Raw genomic sequence first — 23,671 nt, forward strand, 5'->3', positions numbered from 1 at the left:
AAAAACTGTCATAACCCATTTTAAACTTCTACCCTCCTGCATTTTTTTTCCATTTGCTGAAACACAGTGCCCCAAAGATGTTTCAGAACATCCTGGTCTTTATACTTAAAAACAAGCTACACTAAGGAGATCATATACGGGATGACAAACCACCACTTAACTGCACCTGTAGTTTTAAGACAATTATAAATCACAGCAAACCTACAGTTTGCTTAATGATCATATAACTTAAGAAAAACTTTACAAAAAGTATGCTAAGAAAGCAGTTTAAAGCCAGTAATATGCATAACAACTAAAAATCAAGAAATGGAGAGTCTTACTATGAATTGTGTTCTTACCTTTTCCAGGACTTAGGTTTTGGTCTATAAACACCTTAAGCTCTCCATTGGTTTCAATTAGTCCAGCCTGTTAAAGAAAGCAACTTTTATTAAATTTACAAACACAGATAGCCTTTTATTATTAAAGATGAAAGGTATCTTACCAGAAGCCTCTACTGCTACTACTCTCATTCTGTTACAAATATGCCACTATGTACTGTTTGGGGTACAGTACTTGTCAAATTTTAAGGTCTAGATTTTATAAACACCATATTCTTAAAAAGCAAGCAGAAAACCAGTTTACACCTACTTCGCTATTTGTGTCCTAAGCTCTTACAGTGTGTATGCACTGTTTTAACAGACAGCTGAACACCCTTCTAATCTGAACCACTGATACTTGCAACTATGCCTTTCTCTCTGTAGATACTACCTACCTAATACATAAGGTAAAAACATTATAGCAAAAACAGTACAGAGGGTGGAGAGTGCCTTTGGCCATTTTAATCGGGAAAAATATCATTAATAAGAAATATCTTTAGCTTTTCAATTATTATTTTTTTAAAGATCAGAATACAAACCACTTAAGAGAAAAAAGCTATAGGGTGACACACGGGTTTATAAAGTCATCACCATCCTTCAAGAAAGCTCACAGTAGTGGTTACTTTTCAAAATACTATTAATTTTTGAATAGAGAACAGGATGCAGTGATTTCTTTGTATCTGCAGACAAAACAGTTCTGAAAAAAGAAATTTAATAAACACAGGACACACTGTTTCCATTTAGAAACAACAGCAAGAAAGCCAACATCTGTACCTAACCACAGCGTAGCCTGTGGTGTTCCAGAGGCTGAAAAGTCCTCAGGCTGTATTTTGCACATAGCAGGTACGTGCAGGCTGCCAACAACCCTGAGCAAGAATCAAGTGCTTTGCTGTCAGTCAGCAGCAAAGCTTCTCCCTTAGAAGTCTACCTGAAGAGCCCTACTTGCCATCTGCCAGTAGTTGGGGAAAACAAGAAAGCCACTAGATGATGCTGTGGAGCCATTATTATCCAGGTGTATCAGACCAAGGATTTCTTACGAAAGACAGGGAACTTTAAGAAACAGGAAACTTTCTCTCCTCAGTGAACAAGGACAGAGGGGGGAGAGAAGATGATAGAGCATTGGGGACAAGCTGGAATTCTGCAAAAGACAAATTTTGCTAAGAGAGGCACAAAGAGCAGTGGCCTGTAATGGCATGGCAGCAATGAGGACCTGGTCACATAAAGAAAACGTGAGTAGACAGCAGAAGTGCTGGATAGAATGAAGAGCCTGAGGCAGTTCTGGCCTCCATTCCCCCCCCTCCTAAAAAGTAACACAATAGCATAGTTTTAGGGAGGCTGCAACAACTTTTCAGTTATTTCAGAACACTGCCTGTTGGCCTTCTTCCCCACAGTAGGGATTTCAAAGATCCACTCAGTTAAACAACAGTTTTACCACCCTATTCAAAGGCACCAGAATTCTTTATAAGCCCAACTCTTTATCACACTTAACTACCTAATTCAGAAAGGCAACAGACTACATCAGACACTTCCAAAGAAAAAGGTATACTCATCCATATGACACCAGTATTGTGTACAAAGATGTTATTAGAGTTACACTACAGCAACATGACATTCCAGAACACTGGAACCCTGTGGAAAACATGAAGAAGAATTTTTGGGTAAGTGTTACCTTATACTCCCATTCTATCTAAATTTCACAACAGAAGTGTTAAACCAGGCAGGAAGTGCAGCCTCATTGTCATCATTTCTTTAAATGCAGTACTTAAGTTTGCATTCCACAGCAGAAAGAGGCTTATATTCAAGACACCTGTAAATTCTCTTTTACATTAGAGTAAAAAAAGATTATAAATGAGACTGGAAAAGCATTTAATTTATTGTGGTTTTGATCAGAAAATCACCAAGAAAATGGCTATTTTAATATGTAATGTCTTTCCTTTAAGCACATGAATTTAATAATTTTGAATTATTAAATCCATTCATTGGTTTAATATGCAAAAGCAAACCTGCACCAAGTGCACGTCAGTTACAGTGATAATCCAAACCCAAATATTTAAGCTGTGATATTCAGCAAATTCAAATACTAATGCAAATCACTATTTCAGTAATTGGAAAACTAAGCAGTTCAGTAATCAATTACTTATTGGTCCCTTCAACTTTCTGGGTTTTTTTTTTCAATTAGAATGTCTCCAGCATAATCTTCTCTATTCATTTGAAGTACTCAGCCAACCAACATCATAGTATCAAATGATCTCACAAACTTCAAGTTTTCTTCTGCATAATTAAAGCATATAGTGAAAAAATATTACCCAAAACAACATGCAACTCCAAACCCCATAATTTGATCTAGCATTACAAAGGCTCAGGTTAATGCTACGTGCCCTATACCATGCTTTTGTGTGACTGAAATGACACAAGTCACTGAAAAACTGGAGAACAGCTGGGGAAAACACCGCATTTAATCAGTAAAAGAAAACAATTTGTGAAAAACCAGAGAATAACAATCACTGAATAACAAGAAAAATCCCCTCAGGGACCACAATACTAATGAACAGTATAGAAGTTATAGTTCCACCATCCTTCTACCAGTGTCTTACTAAAGGTTCACCTCTAGCAGTTAAAATGGCACATTCAACTCATTTGTAAGCATATGCCCAGAAAGACTCCAAGTAAGGTATTTGGAAAGAATACTGTGTCTCCCACAGCAAAACAGCATTGCCAGCTGCTATTATTCATAGTGAAAACTGATTTCTAGTGAAAATTCTGTTATTCCAGCCCCAGTATGCTCTTCACACTTCCAGACACACTTTTAATTCTAAGGTTAGCAAGACTTATCACTGGTTGAAGAGACAAGTTTTGGTGAAAGAAAACTGAAAAGCAAAACTTCCATCCCATACAGAATTCTGGTCTCTTCGTTCTGAAATGGAAACAGTAGACAAAACATCTCTCAGTCTGCATTTCAAGGACATTCTCACTATTTTTCAAGCCAGGTTATTTTGGAGGAAGCATCAGGATTACTCCTCTGGGACCTATGGAGCATAGTGCCCAAAAGAAAGAAAGAAAATAGAGGAAAACGTGACTATAGCTCCCATTCGGTATATTATAGCCACAGGTTCACAACGCACCCAAAAAAACCTCAAAAAAAAAAAAAAAATACTACCAAAAAAAAAAAAAATACTACCAAAAACAAAACCCACACACACACAAAAAAAAAAAAAACCCACCCGGGAAAAGGTGGAAAGCCCAATGGAAAGGTAACCTTCTGTCAGGAAGGGTTAAACGTCAAGGATTTTCTATCTTCTGATGAGAAAATAGACTTAGTTTTTAGGCCTTATCAAGCTACTTATAACAAGGTATTTGGATTTTTACTATTTTCCTTTGTATTCTTTTTGTATTCCACATTTTCTTATCTTCTCACGATTCTCAATCTCAGGTTGCATTACCTCCTTTGGTGGTGATCTTTGGGCTGCTTGAAATAATAATGCTCTTAGTATCTGATTTGGAAAGTTTATTAAGTGTGTGCAACTTCACAATTCAGTGAAGCTTTCCTCTTCAAAGACACATGTTGGCAACGTCTACTTCTCTACGGCTACATGAAGAAACCCCTATAATCCTAAACAAGCAACAGATACAGATACAGCCTTTCTCCTTAACACACTACAACAAAGCCAACAATGATTTTAAAAGATAGCTTTTGACATCCAACACAGCATCTAAACTGTAGTAACTTAATATCTTCCCACAGATCACCAGAAAGGAGGGTAAAGCCCACTGGATAAATTAGTAGATCTGGTAATTTGAACTGCAGAAGCTGTGGTGGAGTGGAGATCCCAACCATCACCAAGGTTTGGTCTCAGCTCATTGTTCAGAACTCCTAAGGAAAAGAAATTAACTGAAGGGCTAAACATATAAAAAAATCAACTAAAGTTAGCTTTGGCCTGCTATGAGATCATCGGCAGTCCTAAGGACTGCGAAGTCTATTTTTGTTTTGTTTACAAGTGAAAACTGAAAAGCACTACAAGTGCCCTCAGCCAGAAAATCAGTAAACTGGGAAGTATCTTTTTGCTGGGACTGAAGTTAATCTAAAACACAATTTTCTAAAGATGCAGAGAATTTCAGTTATTAAAAAGAAGTCTCTAGGGACTGTGAGAGAATAATTTAGTATCTTACTAACAAGCTACTCCTTGCAGTCTCTGTAGTTATGCATTAGAAAAATCAATATCCTTACAACAAAAATATAATTTCTTCCATAGCTTTCCAGCATTGCAATTCAATTTGTTAATAAAAATTGGCATCAAATTATTCACTAAACCTTTAAACTAAACAGGAAAATATGCAAGGTGAATTTGGACTAAAGGACAAGGAACCTATAAAACAAGAAGTTTATCTGACAAAAACAAGACTGAACGAGTACATGTGCTATGTATTTCGGATTTAATCTGAGGCACATTGTCCCACACTACTTTAACTAAATATCGGGAAGGGTGGTTTTGTGCCACAGAAATTCCTCTTCTACCTTGCTTCTCAGTAATGAGCCCATTTTAAGAACAGTAACTGAAAAAGAACTGAAAGAAGAGCAAAAAGGGTAGAGACACGTGGAAACAGAGGTACCTGCTACAAGGTTATTCCTCAGAACAGAAATTTTCAGCTGTCAACAGCAGATTAAGCCCACAGAGCACAGAGGCACAGGACTGGGTTTGACAAGAGGTACAGGTGCCAAAGATACAAGAATGGTTGAAGAATGGGAGCCAGAATGGGATGGTCTGAAAAAGAGACAATTTTGGGACTGTCTGGGAAAGACACAAAAAATGAGCTAGAAAATCAGATGGAAGAATTAGGAGTTGAGGTAGAGGAACTGTGAGTCACTGAAAAAGTACAGGCAATACAACTGATGAGAACCTAAGAAAGCTTTAATGGAACAATGAGATCAAATCCTGTGAGAAGGGATGACCATGGGAAGTGGGAAAATGAATACAACCTAAACTACAACTGAAAGGGGAAATAAGCTGGGACTCAGACAGAGAAGTTCAAAATAAACTAGGAAAGAAGTAGCGACAACAGAATCAGAAAACGGAGAAATTGGGAAAGGAAAGCATTTCCACCCAGAGCTTGTCAGAGACATTTGGTGGTGTTGGGTTGATGGTTGGACTTCATGATCTTGGAGGTCTTCTCTAACCACAACAATTCCACAGTTCTATGACCAGGACGGTGCCTCTGCTGTCTACAGGCATTTGCAAAGTGTACCAGCAAACAACCACCCATCTTGTGCAAAACTGTGCCTAACTCGATCCATGATGATCCCCAGTCATTTTAAAGGCAACCTGTCTAAAGGCCCCATGCCATGCAATTTTACTATGGGCCACTTTACTGACAATGCAAGGTTCTTTTTTTTGTTTGTCTTATTTCAATATCAGGAAGCAACAGAAAATTAGCAGTTACAAAGCAGAACTGGAATAAAGCTTATAATCAGAAATAAACAACCTTATTTTAAAGACTGCTTAAACAACCTTTATTCTTCTTTCACCCCTATCCATATGTAAATGTCATTTATAAGAAGATGATATTGAACTACTTCTCCTATTGGTTTCTCACCTCATGCAGGGACCAGAGCAAACATGCTCTGGGAATGAATTATTATACAAATGCAAAAGATTATTCTTATGGGACATCCATTTCATTTTTTGCAAAATTTAGAAGGCAATCAAGGTATTAAGTAGAATATTGTAGAATATTAAGAGAAATATTGTAGAAAAGGGGGGAAAGTTTTTAAATTTAAAACATTTGGATTTCATTTTGAAATTGAAGCCAGTGAGAACTATTCTTTACTGTATAAATAACAAAAACTTTTGAAGTTGGGCTACAAGAGTCTGATCCCTCAAAATTCTCAGATGTGTTATTTTACCGTGTTTCAGAAACCTTTTTCTGAAACAGAGATAATCATATCACATCCTCAGTTCATGGCAGTATCTTCAAGATTAATGTGCCTCTCAAACACTCAGCAATGAGCTACACCATAGAAATGAGCTTTCCAAAGAGTATATTTGAATTTTTAGCACCTTAACTAGCAAGGCATAGTCAAAGCACTAAAGGTCTGGATACCACAGAATTGTGCAACCAAAAAGCTAAATAAGGTGAGAAGCTCAGTTAAGCATTGTCGATCTTTGTGTGAATACAGGCTCTGCTGCTACTGCAGGTAAGTTGGACACTGAGTAATACACAAAATAACACCCAAGATCTCCTTTATTGCAGAGTATGTCAAGACCATTAGCTTCTTGGCTGTTCTTTCTGACAAGAGCAACACATCCAGAATTCAGCAAAAATTAAATTAAGAACTCACTTTGAAGACAAGTCAAATGGTGGTCCTGTCTAAGCAGTCAACAGATCAAAACCACCTCGAGTTAAAAGTCATTCCATGGTGTTGCTTCTTGCAGTAATTCAACTGCTCAAGTGATACAATCCTTGTAAAACTTAAAGTTGACACGCTCAAAACTAAATGTGAAGCTGTAAGAACGAAGCAGAATAGAATGCGAGACTCCTAGCAGCGAGTATGACACCAAAGCATTGGTTTTCCACTTTTACTGCATAAATTAATCAGAAAATAAAATCATAATTTGAGTCCTTCTGGACTAAATACCCGTATGCAGAGGTACCAGCAGCAGCCACTTCCACAACTACCTCCTGCACCTGTTCTAGGTTTGACTGTAAGAGACTTGTTTTTCTAGCCAAACCCAGACTTCAGAGCAGCTTGTTCACCAGCATCTGAACCACAGCCGAAACCAACAAGTAGTGTTACACAGGACCCCTTCTAAAAGGGGTTCTGCTTCATTCTTACCAACCTCCTTATCAGTGTATTACAAAGCTAGAGTGGCCCACAGCGTAGCTTTCAAGCAGGTCTGTGTAACCAATAATGCAGTACTGGAACCCTTAGCAAATGTAACATAACACAAGACAAGTAGCCAGAAGCATTTTTGGGGAATATGGACCACTGTCCATCTTTAAAATCAAGTTGCCTGCTACCTGAGAACCATTTCAATACAGATAACATTTAGCAAAGATTGATCCATTCTTCTTCCCACTTCTAATTAGCCATAATAAATCTCCATTAAGAGATACCCAGGCACTCAAATACAAACACTAAAACAATTGATCCTTAGCGTAACTTAACTTCTAAAATCTGCATTTTTGTGGAGCCTGTTGTTATCACAGTGCAGTTATTCAGTAAAATACTACAATATACCTATATAAAAACACTAGTTAACTGGCACATACAATTAACAAAGTTTAACATTAAAAGGCTACAAAAAAATGCTTTATTTATACAAATAAATTGGCAAGGTGACAGGCAACTTCTGAGTTGCTATCTCCTGACTTTATAATACAAACCAACATAAGAAAAATACAGAGCTCTGACTGCATACTTGGAACGTATAAAAGAGAGCTTGAAGATCACTTTCCTTCTGCCTTCGTTGAAAAAGCCTATTAGAAAAATTAGAAACATTCAAAATCCCAAACAGAGATGCCTTTCTAGATAACCTAATTTCATAATATTATTTGATCGTTAGCTTGCAAACTTCTGGACGCGTTAGAACTCACTAAAGGCAAACAGAAGTAGATCAAGCTACTGAGAAGCCACTGAACTAAAACTCCTCTTTGAGATTCCTCAAAGACTTAACTTTTCTAGTCCACCTCACTGAAATTCCCAGTACATAACCAAAAATAAACATAAAAGGCGAAATGCATGCTGATATTTTAAGAAGAGTCTGAAAAATGTTTTGAAGACTTTTCAATACTTTCTAGGGATTCAAAGTGCATCATGTAAAAATGGTCCATATTAATTATTTTTCCTACTTCCATTGGGTTCTTGTTTTTAATCCATCCTAAATTAACTTTTTTAGAGTTGCTCAAGACTGATGTAGAAGTACAACTTCTGTGGTGTTCTGGCAAAAATCAGTAATACAAAAGATTTTTACTTTCCACAAAAAAAGCAGCCCTATTAACCTATCCAGTAAAGCTGTATGAAGAAATCAGTTTGCTGTGGGTTTTTTGAAATATATTCTTTGAGCAAAATATGTACTAATACTGTGAAATAAATCCACTGGATTAAGCTACATACCTGAATGTATTCTGAATACTCAACTAAAATAAACCACTAGCGTTAATTCCTGCATCTGTACTTCTCTTAAATAGTAATGTTAGATCAGGTGATGAACTTTTTACAGGCACAATTTCTCACATGGTGTGTCCTCATATTTCCACACGTTCATGGGGCTTCCTTCACAAAGTCGGATGTATGTGCCACATCTTACTACTCAGTATGATTCATGAAAGTACCACAAAAAACTAAAGAGATACAATAATTTTTATGCAAACTAGGGATCAAGAGAAAAATCCCTCATAAAATAATTCAAGCAAAAGATGACAGTAGAACATAATTTTTAAAAATAAATTTAAAAACCTCATTTTAGAACAAGCAGTTCCAAAGCCAACACCACTGTCAGTAACCTATAAAACAGTAACTCAAGAACAACTCTCATGAAAGGTATTTTAGTCTGCGAGAAATTCTGAAAGCTAACAGTGGTGTGTCATTTTTAAAAAGTTTTTGAAGTTATTTTTCAACTTCAAGTTCTCTATGCACAATCTACTTTTTAAATTACTTGAAGGGGTCCATCCACTAATGCTGAACAACAGAAACAACCATAAACAACAGGCCTAGATAAAAATATTTCATTTACGTGACTCATATAGTCTGATAGGTGTAATTTTGGAGATCAGAAGGAATCGTACTCATTCCTTTTGGCTAGCCCCTTTCTCTTCAATATTCGCTGTAACACCATGCATTAGGTACTATCCTCAGTAACAGACCCAGTTCCTGCAAGTGGTTGCTTCAAGAGTACAGAAATTTGGCAGAAAATAAACCCCCTTGCTCCTGCTTCTTCTCTCCTATGCAACACTGAGTCTTGGAGAAAAGATCCACAAGCTTTGCTTTCCTTATGGCTGCTTGAGAGGCCTGAACAGTTCACCAGTGACAGAAGTAACTGACGAGGGAAACATGGTCACCACAAGTTGGATCTTCAGCCACGCTACAGAAGCTGTAATTTAGTAGTGGAAGGTACATTAGCCAATGCTACTAAAAAAAGTATTTGTCGTCTTAATTTACAGATAATTCTCAACATACAACTGAATATAAAAGTGGCCAGCAAGCAGTGCTCAGTCTTATGCTGAGAGCTGGAAAAAAAAATTAATCTATCAAATTTTCTTTCTTGCTACACTAATTCCTGCTACTTCATTCAATGCTGCATCCTACCTAGTTTTACGCATGCCAAGGGTGGATGGGTGACTACTTGCACACAGGGAACTGCCTTCCCCCCACACTATTACTCCCACGAATCCAATAAGCAGCACAAACAGACTGAGGACCTCAGCTGTACATTTGGCTCCCCCAGCTCCTGCCTGGAACATGCCACATTGTAAGCAGTGGAAGAGCTCACAGTAGATGAAGCAAACGCAGAGCGACACTGATTAAACAGAAAGAGGAATTCCCGCTAAGATGAAGTTTCTGGAGACTGCCCATATGCAATGACCAAGAAATTTCCCACAGAGTGCAAACGTAGGTGTAGAACTGTACCAAAAATTACTGACCTCAACTTGTCATCCAGACTCTGAGAAGCAATGCAATGATTCCACTTCCAAGGTACACAAGTCCTTGAGATACAGCAGTTGGTGTTCTCTCCACACGTGGTTTTTCATTGTTTCTTTAAATTGCACAAAAAGTAAAGTCTTTCTAGGAACGAAGATGTCCTGAATTGCACGTGATATACCACATCTGCCTGATTCTGTTAGAATTGCTTCTCAGCTTCGCATGGCGCTCATAAACCAAAAAATGACTGTGCTTTTGCTATTACTAGATCACACTGGAAAATGAGTGCTCCTATTTTTCACCCTTTATCTTTACTGCATTTCAGATCCCCTACCCAAAACATAAATTGGTATAGCCACGGATACTTTAACCTTCACAAGCTATTATTTCTTTCTACATTACTGTTTTTCAAGTTATCCAGCTATAACATTGTGATTACGCATTTAAACTCCACCTGCAGGCTCTTAATTAAGGTGCTACATATGAATGTATCTTTCCTCCCACCTCGCAGCTTTCCGACTACTGCCGAGGAAATCAAAGTATTTTGCATAAAACCCCAAAATATAAATTAAAATGAATTTTAAAATCAATGCTTTACTGCTTATTTTCTCTAGATTGTACACTGTGAAAAACATTAGAGGCATACTTTAAAAAAGTAACATTTCACAGAATTTAGACTTGGGTCAAATAGTTCATAAACATTATTTTGCTAGCTTACCTGACCAGTACTTTTGTAATTCTTTATTACTTTACAAAAATATTTCACTGGGTTTGCCAGTACTCTCCATCACACTCCCCCATTTCTTCAATTATCCAGTAACGTCTCAGTCTGCATAATCTTATAAGTATTCGACTTTTCTAGCAGGTCTTATCCAATTATAGTTTTTATGAAGAAGCATCAGAAGAACTGGAAGGGAGCAATAAAAGGAAAAGTGCTCTCCTGCAGCAGGCAGGAAGAAGCACAAAGTAGGAGCATGTTCTGTTGTGGTGCACTGTCTCCACACCTTCCCCTTCTGCAGGGCTCCCTGCTCCACTGTCACCACGGCACGCTGGCCGCAGCATCACAGGACAGCAGTGCGATGCACATCACGCCTGCCCTCCCAGACTGCAGCACTCCAAACATGCCCGGCCATGGAAATGCCACCTGAAGGAAGCCCAGACTTAGAACTGTAGCAGCGTGGCCCTTCCCACAGTTTAGCCATCTCAGCTCTGCTGAGAAAAAGGGAAGGAAGGAGCAGGAGCAATCATCAACTATGCCATCTTCTTCACCACTAGATCTCACAGACAATTACAGCACTTGATAGGTGACATGGCAGAACCACAAGCCCTTTATCACAGCAATATTTTCACATCAGAATGTTTAAATTTACAGCAACACAGGTTTTCAGAGACTCAGTGCCCAGAAATTTAGTGATACTGTCCATATCATGCTTAATTCCATTATTCTGTTTGAAAAACAACTTGGACTTCGAACAAAAATATGGAAATAAATCTCTTCCCTTCTGAAAACTAAAAGAAGTGTTACACCAATTAGCATGTCTATGTTATGGCATTAAACCACAACTCATAGGGCCCATATTCAGACCTGGAAATTTACAATTTCCCAGCATTCACTACACATTTTAGATCTCATGTAATGGTGGTATAGTCTGCAGAAAGGTAAGCAGTTCATATTTCTTCCCTGAGGCAGGTTTGAAATATATGTAGATGTTTTTAAGAACAGGTTAGACAATATTCAGTTAAGATTTCAAACCCTTTCTAGCTACCCTGTTCCAGTGCTAAAGTATACTTAAAATTTTACCTACAACCTGACCTAGATTTTCATTTTTCCAAATTTGGTTTATTACTTCTTTAATAAGGATACTGAAAGCAATTTCTTTTCCTATCTGTAGCACCTTCTTCCAGTTCTTAAGTTAACTATGTGGTAGGTTATTCCTTCCTTTCTTCCTTAACTACTCTCTTTCCTAGAATCTAGAGCTGTCAAAAATAAGGTTTGTTCTTAAATGTCTTATTCTCACTTAGATCTAGTATGACATTTATCTGTATTTTCAGGTGCTAGCAACTCTTCACTTAGTTGATCTCTTTCCCAAAAGCTAGTATTAAACAAATGTACTTTGGTATCTCAATTCCTTTAAACTGTTCCAATTTCATCTCCTAGTTTAACACTTCACTTTCGTTTTCTTCCCGCTTATATGGCCTATCATTCCCTGAACTCTGCTATCTGTAATGTACTTGGCCACCCTTATCTCTTCCAGGCAAGCTTTGAGTGACTACGTATGTCTGGCTGCTTCTCCAGACATTAAGATGTTTTTCAGTTGAACTACTAAAATTCCCTACAAGATTAAGTTTTTAAACCAATCACTCTTTCATGGCAGTTCTCGCTATTTGAAACTGCAACAGTCCACATTAGACTGCAACCTGCTGTTTAACCAGTGAGTTGTATCACTTTTCCTTAGCTTGCATGCTGTTGTTTTTTGGGGTTTTTGGGTTTTTTTTGAAAGTGAAATATATTCTAGCTTGAATACAGACAAGTATAGTGTCTTATTTTCAATAACAAAACATGAAAGTCCAATTATATTGGGTATTAAGAATGACTGACATCTTAAAGGCAGAATAAATTGAAATTTTTTTTTCTAAGTACGGGAAGGGGTACAGAGCAAACGTGCTCCATGAGGCAGGTCACAGAATCAAAGCCACAAACCTTAATGCCAGCAGTAATGGAAATCTATGATGAAAGTTCCCAGACCCTGTTTTTACAGACACTAACGAGCATCTTTTGGTAGACAAACAACGTACACATATGGAGAGTGAACCACCTTCCCTCAAATGTCTGATGCCTTCTTGAACTCAAGAAAGGCAACGTTAGTTGACAACAGTAGTCAACGACAGCCCCACCATCTGAACAACACTTGCTGGGTTTTTTCCAATCCAATCCAAACCCAAGCTGTTTCAGTGTTCAATATGAATGCACATAATGACAACAGCCCAAGTGCTGTTACTAGCATAGGGAATTCTCAACATTAATCACTCTAAAAAAATGGCGGCAGATCTGAAGCTGGGTTATGCTGTCTACAGGAAAACAGCCTAGGCTTGATGCACAGTATAGATAAAGTTCCACATATTCATTAATGCCAGCTATTATAAAGCATGACCCCATTTGCTTTTGTTAACATTCTATGCTTCCACATTTTATGTGCTACAAATATACTTACATCTTTTGCCATGTTACCAAAGACTAAAAACCAGTCGTCGTAAAATCTTGATGGCTGCAGGACACAGGGACAATGCTATTTTCTGGAAAGCAAGCAAAGACAGCACCAGCTATAAAAAATGAAAGAAGGGAAAGTTTTTACAATTGAAATTACTGGCTACTACCAAATACAATTTAGGTTTCTTTTTGAAAAAAACACGTTTTTAAAAGGGAAAAGTTTCCCATCACCACCTTTTCGTCCCTTGAGCCCCACGCTCACGTGTGGGGGGCACTCCTTTCCCGACGGCGGGGGTGAGTGAGCTGTGCCCTGGCAGAGCCCTTCCCCCAGCCCGTGCCCGATCCCACGCGAGGCCGGTCCCTGTCCAGCTGCGCCCCTTCCAACACCGAGCGCTGGCCGCGGGCAGCGATCACGGCCTCCTCCTCCCCACCCCCATTTCCAGCAGCAGGCACAAGTAGGCCCCAGGGGCAGCTCCCCCCGGGGCCTTCCAGCCCCGCTTTTCTCCTCCTCCTCGCAGGCGGACGGGCCGCGGCCACACCGGGCGGCACAGACCGGCGGCCGCCCCCGCGCCGCGGGCACCCCGCGCCCGTCCGCGCCCCCCAGCCGGGGCCTCACCGCCCGGGCAGAGCCCTGAGCCCCGCGCCGCCTCCCCCCGGCAGCGAGGGGCCGCGCTAATCGCCTCGGCGGCGGGGGCGCGGGCAAGGGGGGACGCGCCCGGCGGCACCACCGGCGGCCGCGGGGGGAAGGGGCGGCGGGCGGAGTGCGGGTCCGCGCCGTCCCCATCCTCATCGCGCCCGACCGGCCGCCGGCGGCGCCCCCCGCCGCCGTCCCACGCACCCCCCCGGTGCTCCCATCCTCGGGCGCGGGCTGCCCGCACCTGAGCGGCCGAAGGCAGAGAGAACCGGCTCCATCCCCCGCCGCCGCCCCGAGACAGGGACCCGGAGCGAGGAGCGGGAGCACCCCCCGCCCGCCGCCGCCGCGCTGCTGCCGCCGCTTCTGCTGCTGCCGCTGCGGAGGCGCCCGACTGCACATGTGCGGCGGCTGCGCGGGCCTGGCGGGAGGGGGCAGGGGCGGGGGGAGGCGGCGGGACACCGACAGCGGCAGCCCGGGAACAGGGGAGGGAAGCAAGGAGGAGGAGAGGGCACCGGCAGGGACCGCCTTCCCCCCCGCGCTCCGGGGGAGGGGGTGCAGGGGGAAGAGGGTCTCCCCCGGCGGGCTGTCACTTCCCAGCGCGCCTCTGCCCCCGCCGACCGCCAGCCCGCCGGGCTCCCGGCCGGCCGCCCCCGCACGCCGCGGCCCCGCACACCTGCCCAGCGCCGCTGCCGCCGAGGGGCTGCCCGCGGGAATGGGGGGCGATGCGGGAAACGAGCAGGGACGAGCGAGCACAGCGACCTCCCCCCTCCCACGGACCCTGGGCGCGCGACCCCGCCACTCTTCCCCTGTCTCTTTTTTTTTTTTTTCTTAATAAAATTAAAAAAAAATTGAAACTTACACTTTTGTGCGTCCCCCTGACGCTGCGCGCTGACGTCACGGGCGCGGCGCGCCTCGCACGGGCACACGCGGAGCGGCCAAGCCAACCCGCCCGCCCGCCGCTCCAAGGCGCGGAGGGAGCCGCGGATGGAGCATGCGCGGGATTTTCGCGCCTTCTTCCGACTCCCCGCCCGCCCCGCGGTGCCGAGCGGTGCCCGCGGGTGCGGCCGCGCTGCCGGCGCGGAGCGGGACTCGGCCGTGCGGTTTCGTTGCCACAACATCCTGCTGCCGGTGCTTCCTCATCGCGTTTTGTCCGGCCGTTACTCGAGCAAAGTTTCGCTTGCAGCGATCGTTGCTAAAATTAGGGATTTTGTGGTAATCCAAGGGAAAGTTTTCCTTTGGGCGGTTGCAGCTCTCAACCTTGCGCCCAAAACTAAAGTACCGCGGGGCTGTGCAGCCTCTGCGTGTAATGACGACTGCAGGAACAGAGCACGTTAGCGAGGGTTGTGCGATGTAATTACATCATTGTCCTGTAAGTTTTGGCAAGAAAAAAAACCAAAAAACCTGCAGCGTTGCTGACGGGCTACAAAGGCAGGGCCGTAATGGTGGAAACTGCAGGGAAGTAAGGAAAGCTCAAGAGCTGCGTTGCTCGTAGGAGTGGATGCAAGGCTGATGGGGAGGAAGCTATGCACACTTCTGCACGCAAGACCAAGCCTGCATGGCACAAGGTTGCTCATAACGCAGTGAAGAGGGGAGCAGGAAGTAAAAGGCTCGTTCTTTCGCTAAAATCATGCTGCTTCCTGGGGAAGAAGACTAGTTGGGAATAGAACACACGACCAGCAGAGCCACTCCATTGCGGCAGCAGACAAATCCAGCAGAGAGAATGCTGGAGAAGATGGATTTCACGAGTCGACAAGATTAGCATTTACTTTTACACCTTACTTTCTTTTTTGAGATATTGAATAGTTGTGCTTTACAATTATAATTAAACACTACGTTCATTTTCGTGATAAATAGCAGTCTTCGGAGCTTTTAATTAATAATAACCCCCCACTTGCTGCTCTAGCGTTATTATCCTATTTCTTCATTCCTCTTGATTAAGCTTGACGGCAGTGGACATCGAAGAAAGAAGGTGATAATAAAAAAGTGTTTCTAACTTTGTAACTTTTCAGAAAGCAGCAAAAACTTTCACACACAAAACCCATGAAGCACCATAAGCCAGTTGCAGGAAAAAGTGCTTCCTGAAAGACATCTCCAGTTGATAGTGCTGCTCTCCACCCTCCAGGTCATATATACTGTGCCTGAGGGTTCAAACTATCTATGTATCTCACGTCCCTACCCACCCACCCCCCCCCTCTTTTGTTTTACATTAATTCTTGTAGGAAAAAAGCCTTGCGAGTCAACTGGACAAGCACAAACAAGAAGGAGTGTCCTAGTTTGCTAGAATTTTGATGCATACTAACTGCCCAAACACGCCCACTCGTGGGTGGTGGTTCTTTTCCCCTCCAGCCGAGGGCTGTTCACAACTAATTTGAAGTATTTGTACCAGTGAAAAAACTTTCCACACTTGTCTAATCTCTGAGCACACCGTTTTCAGGTATTTTGGAGCTTTAGGATTTCGTTTCTGTTTGTAGTGGTGCAAGGCTATTCCACTTCACAACTGTTTTCTGGGGACTGCCTCCTCCTTTTAAGGGTGCTCGAAAAGCAAAACAGATGATAACTTTAAACAGCATCACTGCGGCAGGACTGCATGACAGACGTGAGGAAATTGTCTCAAGAGGTCATCTAGTCTATAGGCAGAAAGCTACAACAGATGCCAGAGGACATGCACATGAACTGGGAGCCATGCAATCTGAACAATGTGACCACTGTGACATGTGCAAGCTCATGAGTTAATTAAAGACCTCATGCCAGATGACCACCTTGTCAGCATCTGGCCTCGTCGGGAGGTACCACCTTCCAATTCTCAAATTTCTACTCTATTTTAGGAAATAAAAAATACTGCTTGGTATTATAAATTTGAAAATTTTACAACTCCCTGATCTAGGTTTTTTTTCCCACAAGGCAGGATCAGTTATCCCTAAGTCACTCTTGTCACACCTTTGTCCAGTTTGTTGTCTCCAGCAAGCAGGAGGCTTTTCTAGTCCCACTGTCCTTAAGGGTCAGTGAGTCCAACCCAGCAGTGGTAATTACTCAACAGAGACTGTGGGAGAACCCAAGGAGCAAATCTCCTGGGCTACTGAGAGAAGTTGGTAAAGGCATGCCTTTCCCTTCTGCATCTAGGGGCTGAGTGGGCTACACATCTCTGAGCCCTTAGGACATCTCACTGTCTCACTGTTCTTCCTTCTCCCTTCACTGTGTTGGCTCCCTTGTTGTCAGGTCATCAAGAGTGGATGTCTGATACTTTGCTGCTCCTTACAAGCTATTGCATTTCCCACAAAATAGTAACGCTGTTAGTGTGGCTTGTCTCTCGTCATTCAGGGATCCCGTTTCCTGCACCTTTGGCACTGCCCACATACTGGAACACTGCCAGGACTGGTTACAGAGCAGAACTATGGATTCCTTCCCTATACAAACCCCAGGAGTGCTTTTGTGGTTAGACTGTTCCTGGGTTCGTTCCAACAGGCAAGACCACACTAGATTCTCACCCCCTCCATCACGCACCACCGTACAGCACTATTCTGTCATACAAGGCACCCCCACATCTCTCTGCCTGCAAAGCTGAGGATGTCCAATCACAGAACAAGTGAAGTACAAGGCATTGTGAGGATGCTTTTCCTCATATTTGAGAATTATAGGAAGTACATATTCTTACAGCTTTTAAAAGGCTATGTAGTCCCATGGACTTAGTCCACCATCACCACATTCTTGAGCCATCCTAGACCTACATCAGTCAGAGTTCCAGGAAACCACCTCACAGCTCCCACAAATACCTTCCTACTGACAAACTGAAGCCACCTGCTCTATATGGGATAAGCCACAAGTAGGGTGGTTGTGGGTCCATATATACTCATCTGACCCCAGGGCCAGGGAAATGGCTCACAAAAGATAAGCACAGCCCACACTACCAGCTTTTAAACTACTTTGGTTCCTTTATCTTTACAGAATGACCACAGGGATCAATTAAGGGGTAACATGCAAGAACTCAAATTTTCAGAAAGCCATGCAAAACAAGCACAGTTAAATCCACATATAAAATTAAACAACCAACCCCCCTCTGAAAAAACGAATCTCAACCCCAAAATAGGTTAGCTGAATGAGTTGCAAGTAAAGCACAGAGCAGACCTTCCTTTTCACTCCCCTTAAGCTCAGCTTGGCCACAGGAATATCCTCTCATCACTTAATCAGGTTTCTGCTCTGTATCAGCTTCTCTGTACTCAAATGATGCTGATCATTAGTTAATGAATGAGACAGAACCTCTGTCCAACAAGCTGGAACAAGAATTTCCAGAAAAGACCTTTTGTTCTTCAAGAAACCTTCAACAAATCAGTGGATTTTCCTTTCAGGACTTCTGGAACTCTGCTTTAATTTTATCTGCTTGACACAGAAAGAGAATGTTCCACAGTACAAGCATAAGGTTTCCAAAAAGCTGCAATTATATCTAAGTGGGCTGGTTATGCAATATTCTCCCCATTTTCCATACAGGAATGAGTGATCATTCAGGAATAAGGTCTGTTGTTTCTATCCTAAGATCATATCATGAGACTACCTCATTTGGACATGGAATTATGCATGGAGCCATTATTTGCATTTCAGGAAACATTTACAGTATCTCAATATACCTCCAGATTTCTATGCAGCAATCTCAAATATCTGATTGTAAACAAACTTACCATATGTCTAATAAGGTTACTATTTTGCACTTACATCTAATATTGAACCAGGCAATCCAAGTCTATGTCAACAAAGAGGCACAGAACACTGGTACTCACATGAGGCTATTTCTCTTTCCCGAGTTCTCCTAAAGCCTAGCCAAGCTGTCCTGGTTCTGGCCAGGATAGAGCTTTTTTCACAGTAGCCGTGAGGGGGTGGAACCTGGTGTGGGTATGTCTACCTCATTATTCTATACCATCTTATGTCATTGCCAGAGGCAGGAAAAAGGGGCTCCCTCTCTTACTTCCAGGAAGAAAGGCGGCCCCTTCCTGTGTGGCGGGGTGGGGAACTGTTATTGTCTGGGGGGGCTTCTTTGTACACTTTTGTTATTAATATTGTTGTTGTTACCATTTATTTTCTTATCTCATTGCTGTTTCCAGTAAATGGTGCTTATCTCAACCCACAATCTTTCCCTTTTGTGCTTCCAACTGGGGGCAGAGGGGAAACAACTGACAGCATGGTTTTGGTGAGAGCACTGAATTGGGGAATACCATTCCTAAACCATGATACAAGTTTATTTGGAAGAGAACTGAGAGAGGTGAGGCAACCAGTAAGGTATCTAGATGCTCACTTTCCTTTTTTTTGAACATGGTACCAAAAGAGCTTTTCACCCAAATCTTCAAAAAGATAATCAGGAAAATATTTTTTTCTTCTATGAGACACAAGCCAACAGCATTTCCTAGTCTCCTTCCTAACTGGAGTTCTCTAGAGAACTACAACTACCCACAGCAGTTTATTTAGATAAAAGTTTTACTCATCACAGGTGTAATACATTGTATAATTGCTTCAAGGGCTAACTAAGTGACATAATGGAAACCATACAGAAGTCTCTACCATGATCTGTCATACCTTTTTTACCCCCTGAAACAGGTGGCAAACTACATGTGAAATAAGCATCTTTCAAAGCCAAAAGGAAGCACTCATGAGAGATGTCTGTATTTCATGCAGAAACTATGAGCTAGGTTAGCAGGTAGAGTACGATTTCTCTCCTTAAAACAGTTAAGAAACAAAATATTTCAGTGAGGCACCTGGAAAAGAGTAAAAGGACTGAGATAATAGATTGTTAAATGGAACCATAAAACTTGAACTGCTCCTCTATTTTGAATAAAAATACTGAAATTCACCAACAAATTTTTATTTATTTGACAACAAGTTTTGAGTTTCTTTTCTGTTATGGATTCATTTTGTAAAAAAAAAAAAAATTCATTTATAGGGCAGCTTTTTGCTCTGCATGTGTCTGTTTTGCAACAACTTTTGAAACCATTTGAGGGGAGATGGAATTGCCATACATTCCTCCAAGCTTTATGAAGCATTAGTGCCTAGAGGGAAAGCCCCAAATCCAGTGAGGAAGAACTCAAACATGATGATCTCTACCCTGTCCCACCAGCATATACACGCTCCAGATCAATCCAAGCTTCATTTGGACAAGCCCAGCAGATGTCAGAGAAAACACAGAAGAAACTGAGGCTGCTATGGGGGAAAGAGGTATAGAGCACAAAAATCCATCCAAAGCTTTGTTTTGCTACTTGGAGGACAATTTTCATTTTAATTGGCATTTAAACCTCATAACATGCATTTTTTCTAACCATTTTGTGGTTATCAATGTTATTTCAGGTAACACTGCAATACCGATCTGAAGAGTTAATGGATCTTAAATAGTATTTGTTTTAGCAGATAAACCTCAAGATGATTCTTAATTGCTTTGTCACAGAATAGACTATAGCCTATGAGTAAGCTTACTCTATGACACTTAAAGAATGGGCTTTTACAAGACCTATCTCACTACATACAATGTTTTAAAGAAAAAACACATTTAAGATCACATTCAAAACATTGTTTTCTAAAATATCATGGTACTTTAAAAAGACTAACAATTTATTAAATGTAAATGTAACTTAAAGGGTCATAGAGCAGCAAATACACATCCAGTCTGTTGTTTCTAGTTTTCTGCAAGTTAATTTACTTAAAATAATTTCAAATCTAGAATAGTGTCAGCTAAGATCCAACCTCCAAAGTTACAGAAGTGCTATTTTTCACATCTAATTGAAATGACACTTCCCAGTTTTATTAAATTTCTTTTTGATTTAAAAGAAAAGAAAACACCCCGTAAACCATTACTGTAGCAGCAGTTAGCAACAAGAACAGGTAACAACTGTCAGTCTGCAAACATAAGTTACACCCTTTTTACTGTCAATTTTTTGTCAAATATGTAAATAAATACAAGAGCTAACACAAAATATACCACTATAAGAAAATATATTATATGCTGAAATTTGGAATAAAATATCATGCAGTACTGGCTGCATGATTTGGAATATGTAATTAACTGCTTGGAACTGATGTTAAACAGTTAAACCTTTTCTTTGTGTAGAAGACCACTCTTTTATTCACCACGAGAAATTTGTTTTGTAATTAATTTTATACTGCTATATTAAAATCCGAAATGTGAAAATGACTCAAGTCATTTAGTGAAAGAAGATACCATAGGCACCATAATATATATATATTTTTTTTTTTCCCTTTTTGAACAAAATCTGGTGATGAACCATCATTAACAGGATGAAAATTAAAAGGCACATTCAGGCAAAAAAATAATCAACATAGTTTGCATGACGCTATATTTTAAAAAAATAATTTATGCTCTGAATAACAGACTGGATCAGAAAAAAATATTCTAGCAGATTCCAATCTGTCAGAGTTAAAGTAAATTTTGTAAAAGGTGTGCAATTCAAATGATGCAATTACTTTCAGTATTGAATTTTGTTTTGCTTTAAGGTCAGTATAAGGCTTATAACCAAGTGCTTGTTAAGAGGACTGACTACTCAACAGGTCTTGTTTTCTAAGTGCATAGAAATCAATGAGCAATGAAGATGTTTTCCTTCCAAGAGGACATATTGTTCTATTTGTGCAAAACTTGATCAAGTACTTGAGCGTCTTTCAGGTTTTGGAACACATTTCATAATTGCAGCTCTCCACAGGGCAGGAGCAAGTAAAAGGCTTAGAGTAGTCACACTCAGAATAAGAAGATAGACCTGCAAAAGGCAAATAAAAGCCATTACTTCTCTTGGCTGCAAGGTTGTACAAAGAAGCGACCAGAAGTTTGGTGAGATTAGACTCTTCTAGACAATATTTTCAAAAGACTTCACCTGTCGTCCTAAGCAACTTTGCATATTGCTACAAAAGCAAACAAGTGCATGCTCAAATCATCTAATTACCTGTTTACCTGGTGTGAAGATACAATTGCAAAAACACCATTATGAACTTATAGAAAAACAATTGTTTGTATGTATAGTTAAGTGACCAATTTTGAAAATTCAGTATTTGTTAAAATGTCAAAGGCCAATTATCACTTTATTTAAAAAAATCAACAAAAAACCCCAAACACACAAACCAAACAGACCCCCAACCAATCAAACAAATAAAAAAAACTCCCACCACCACTCTAAACTATTGCGGTTTAGTGATAGAATGGCAAAGTTCACTGCTAGTTCACTTATCAACAGAAAAAAGCAAACAAAAATCCCTTTAAGTCATACTGTACATCTTCTGGAAAAAAAAGATCCTAACTACATAGTCTGAATCAGTCTTAGGAGTGGCAGGAAGTAGTTTTGAGGTCTTAAGAAAAAGAATGAGTTTAGGAAATTTCACAGCTATACAAACCTACACAGTAGATAATCATGTGAGAATAGAAAAAAATGAAAGCCTAAAAGCCTCCAAGCTCAGTGGGTGGGCCCCTAAACTGGCTCTGTGATCCCACAGAGATATCTTGAAACTCTATGCAAACATGCAATATTTGTAACTCTTAATTATATGAAAGAGTGAACATGAAAGTGAATCACCTTTACCTACAAGTAAACATTGTGTAAGTTTTTTACATGTGCTTTATTTGGAATTGGTTCCAACACTATGCAGTCCACTTGCTCATATAATGAAAACCTCAGAGCACTAGGAGAGTATGTTTTGTGAGCAGAAGCACAGAGGACAAAGCAGCTAGTACTAGAAAGTGAGGTCAGTTGTTGTATCTCTATAGCCATAATTTACTTAATTTCGTAAATCAGACTTCATCTTCAAAAAAAAAAAAAGTAACATTCTCACAGCTTCAGTATAAAACTAAGTTTAAGGCTTCTTTCCTGGGGAACTTTTTTCATGACTACTGAAAACATTGGTTGTTTCTTCTGTGGAGGATTTAAAATGAACAAGCCTTACAGGTTAAAGTGATTACAAGTTTATTTGCTTGTTTAAATGTCAAGGCAATTTTCACAATATCTGCTCTCTAGTTCTTATTTAATGGTATTTCCTTCTTCAAATCCTATATTCTCTCTGTATTGTATACTCCTATACCTCTTTCAATAGCTGTATCAAGATTTTAAAAGCAAAGGCCTCTCAGTCTGTGTTGCTTGGGTGCTATCTGCAACTCACTGCTCACATAATTAAGTTGTAAGCGAGAGAAGTTAAGGTAAAGCATTTATATCTAAGCTATTTAAAATATTAAAGTACAGTATGAAACAAGTAAAAACCAGCACTAAGAACCCTGTCAAGGACACAGAAGTATCCATTTGTATAAGGGTTGATTCTACTTTTTTACAGTTGAGAGGTGCGACAAAATTGGAGTGCTTTGGTATTTCAAATACTGGGATTTTGTATTACAGTGTAAGTTATTCAGGTGCAAAAATGAAGTTAATAACCACAGAACAGCTTACCTCCCGAGATATGATCCCTGCTCTGCGTGCTCTACTTCCCAGAACAAAAGAGAATTCACTGACTTGGGCCAGTCCTGCTGAGACAATCCACTTGATATATTGGCTGGTCTTTGGAAGAATCAAAGAAAGGACAAGCACTGCCAAGACAAACTTTCAAAACAGGGTTTTTTGAGTTATTGTGGGCTTGCTTTGTTTGTTTGATTAGATAAAAGAAGTGCAATAAATAAAACAGTACTATCTCTGTAAGATACATAGCATCAAATACAATAATTTTGGACATAACATAAAATAATGGACTTCCAAGTGTGTCTTCTGTATTAATGTCAAAACAGACAATGTACATTGCACATTAAAAAATAGCATCTTCTTTACTATAATAAAAACACTTGATAACTGTCACAAATACCAAGGTAGAGAAATAGATGCTTT

At 40.6% G+C, this 23,671-nt stretch overlaps 2 protein-coding genes across 6 annotated transcripts in view; both read right to left on the reverse strand.

Annotated features, from left to right (window-relative positions):
- TFDP1 (transcription factor Dp-1) overlaps positions 1–14,789 on the reverse strand; it is a 41,069-nt gene extending 26,280 nt beyond the window's left edge. For 2 of the 5 annotated variants that reach the window (XM_039549633.1, XM_039549604.1), the window contains exons 1-3: positions 14,077–14,197; positions 13,203–13,284; positions 339–405 (exon numbers count right to left, since the gene is read on the reverse strand). In XM_039549633.1, the coding sequence (XP_039405567.1) occupies positions 339–405; positions 13,203–13,214 (79 nt within the window). In that variant the 5' untranslated portion in view covers positions 13,215–13,284; positions 14,077–14,197. Of the gene's footprint in view, positions 1–338; positions 406–13,202; positions 13,312–14,076; positions 14,198–14,691 lie in introns of those variants that run through there. The other 3 variants (XM_039549629.1, XM_039549625.1, XM_039549615.1) reach the window with 3 other exon arrangements.
- Positions 14,790–20,396: 5,607 nt separating this feature from the next.
- Positions 20,397–23,671, reverse strand: part of TMCO3 (transmembrane and coiled-coil domains 3) — a 32,774-nt gene continuing 29,499 nt past the window's right edge. The window contains exons 12-13 of the mRNA XM_039549642.1: positions 23,243–23,392; positions 20,397–21,574 (exon numbers count right to left, since the gene is read on the reverse strand). Coding sequence (XP_039405576.1) covers positions 21,461–21,574; positions 23,243–23,392 — 264 coding nt within the window. The 3' untranslated portion in view covers positions 20,397–21,460. The remainder of the gene's footprint in view (positions 21,575–23,242; positions 23,393–23,671) is intronic.

Source organism: Corvus cornix, chromosome 1 (genome assembly GCF_000738735.6).
Source record: "Corvus cornix cornix isolate S_Up_H32 chromosome 1, ASM73873v5, whole genome shotgun sequence".
In the NCBI taxonomy this organism is placed as follows: Eukaryota; Metazoa; Chordata; class Aves; order Passeriformes; family Corvidae; genus Corvus; species Corvus cornix.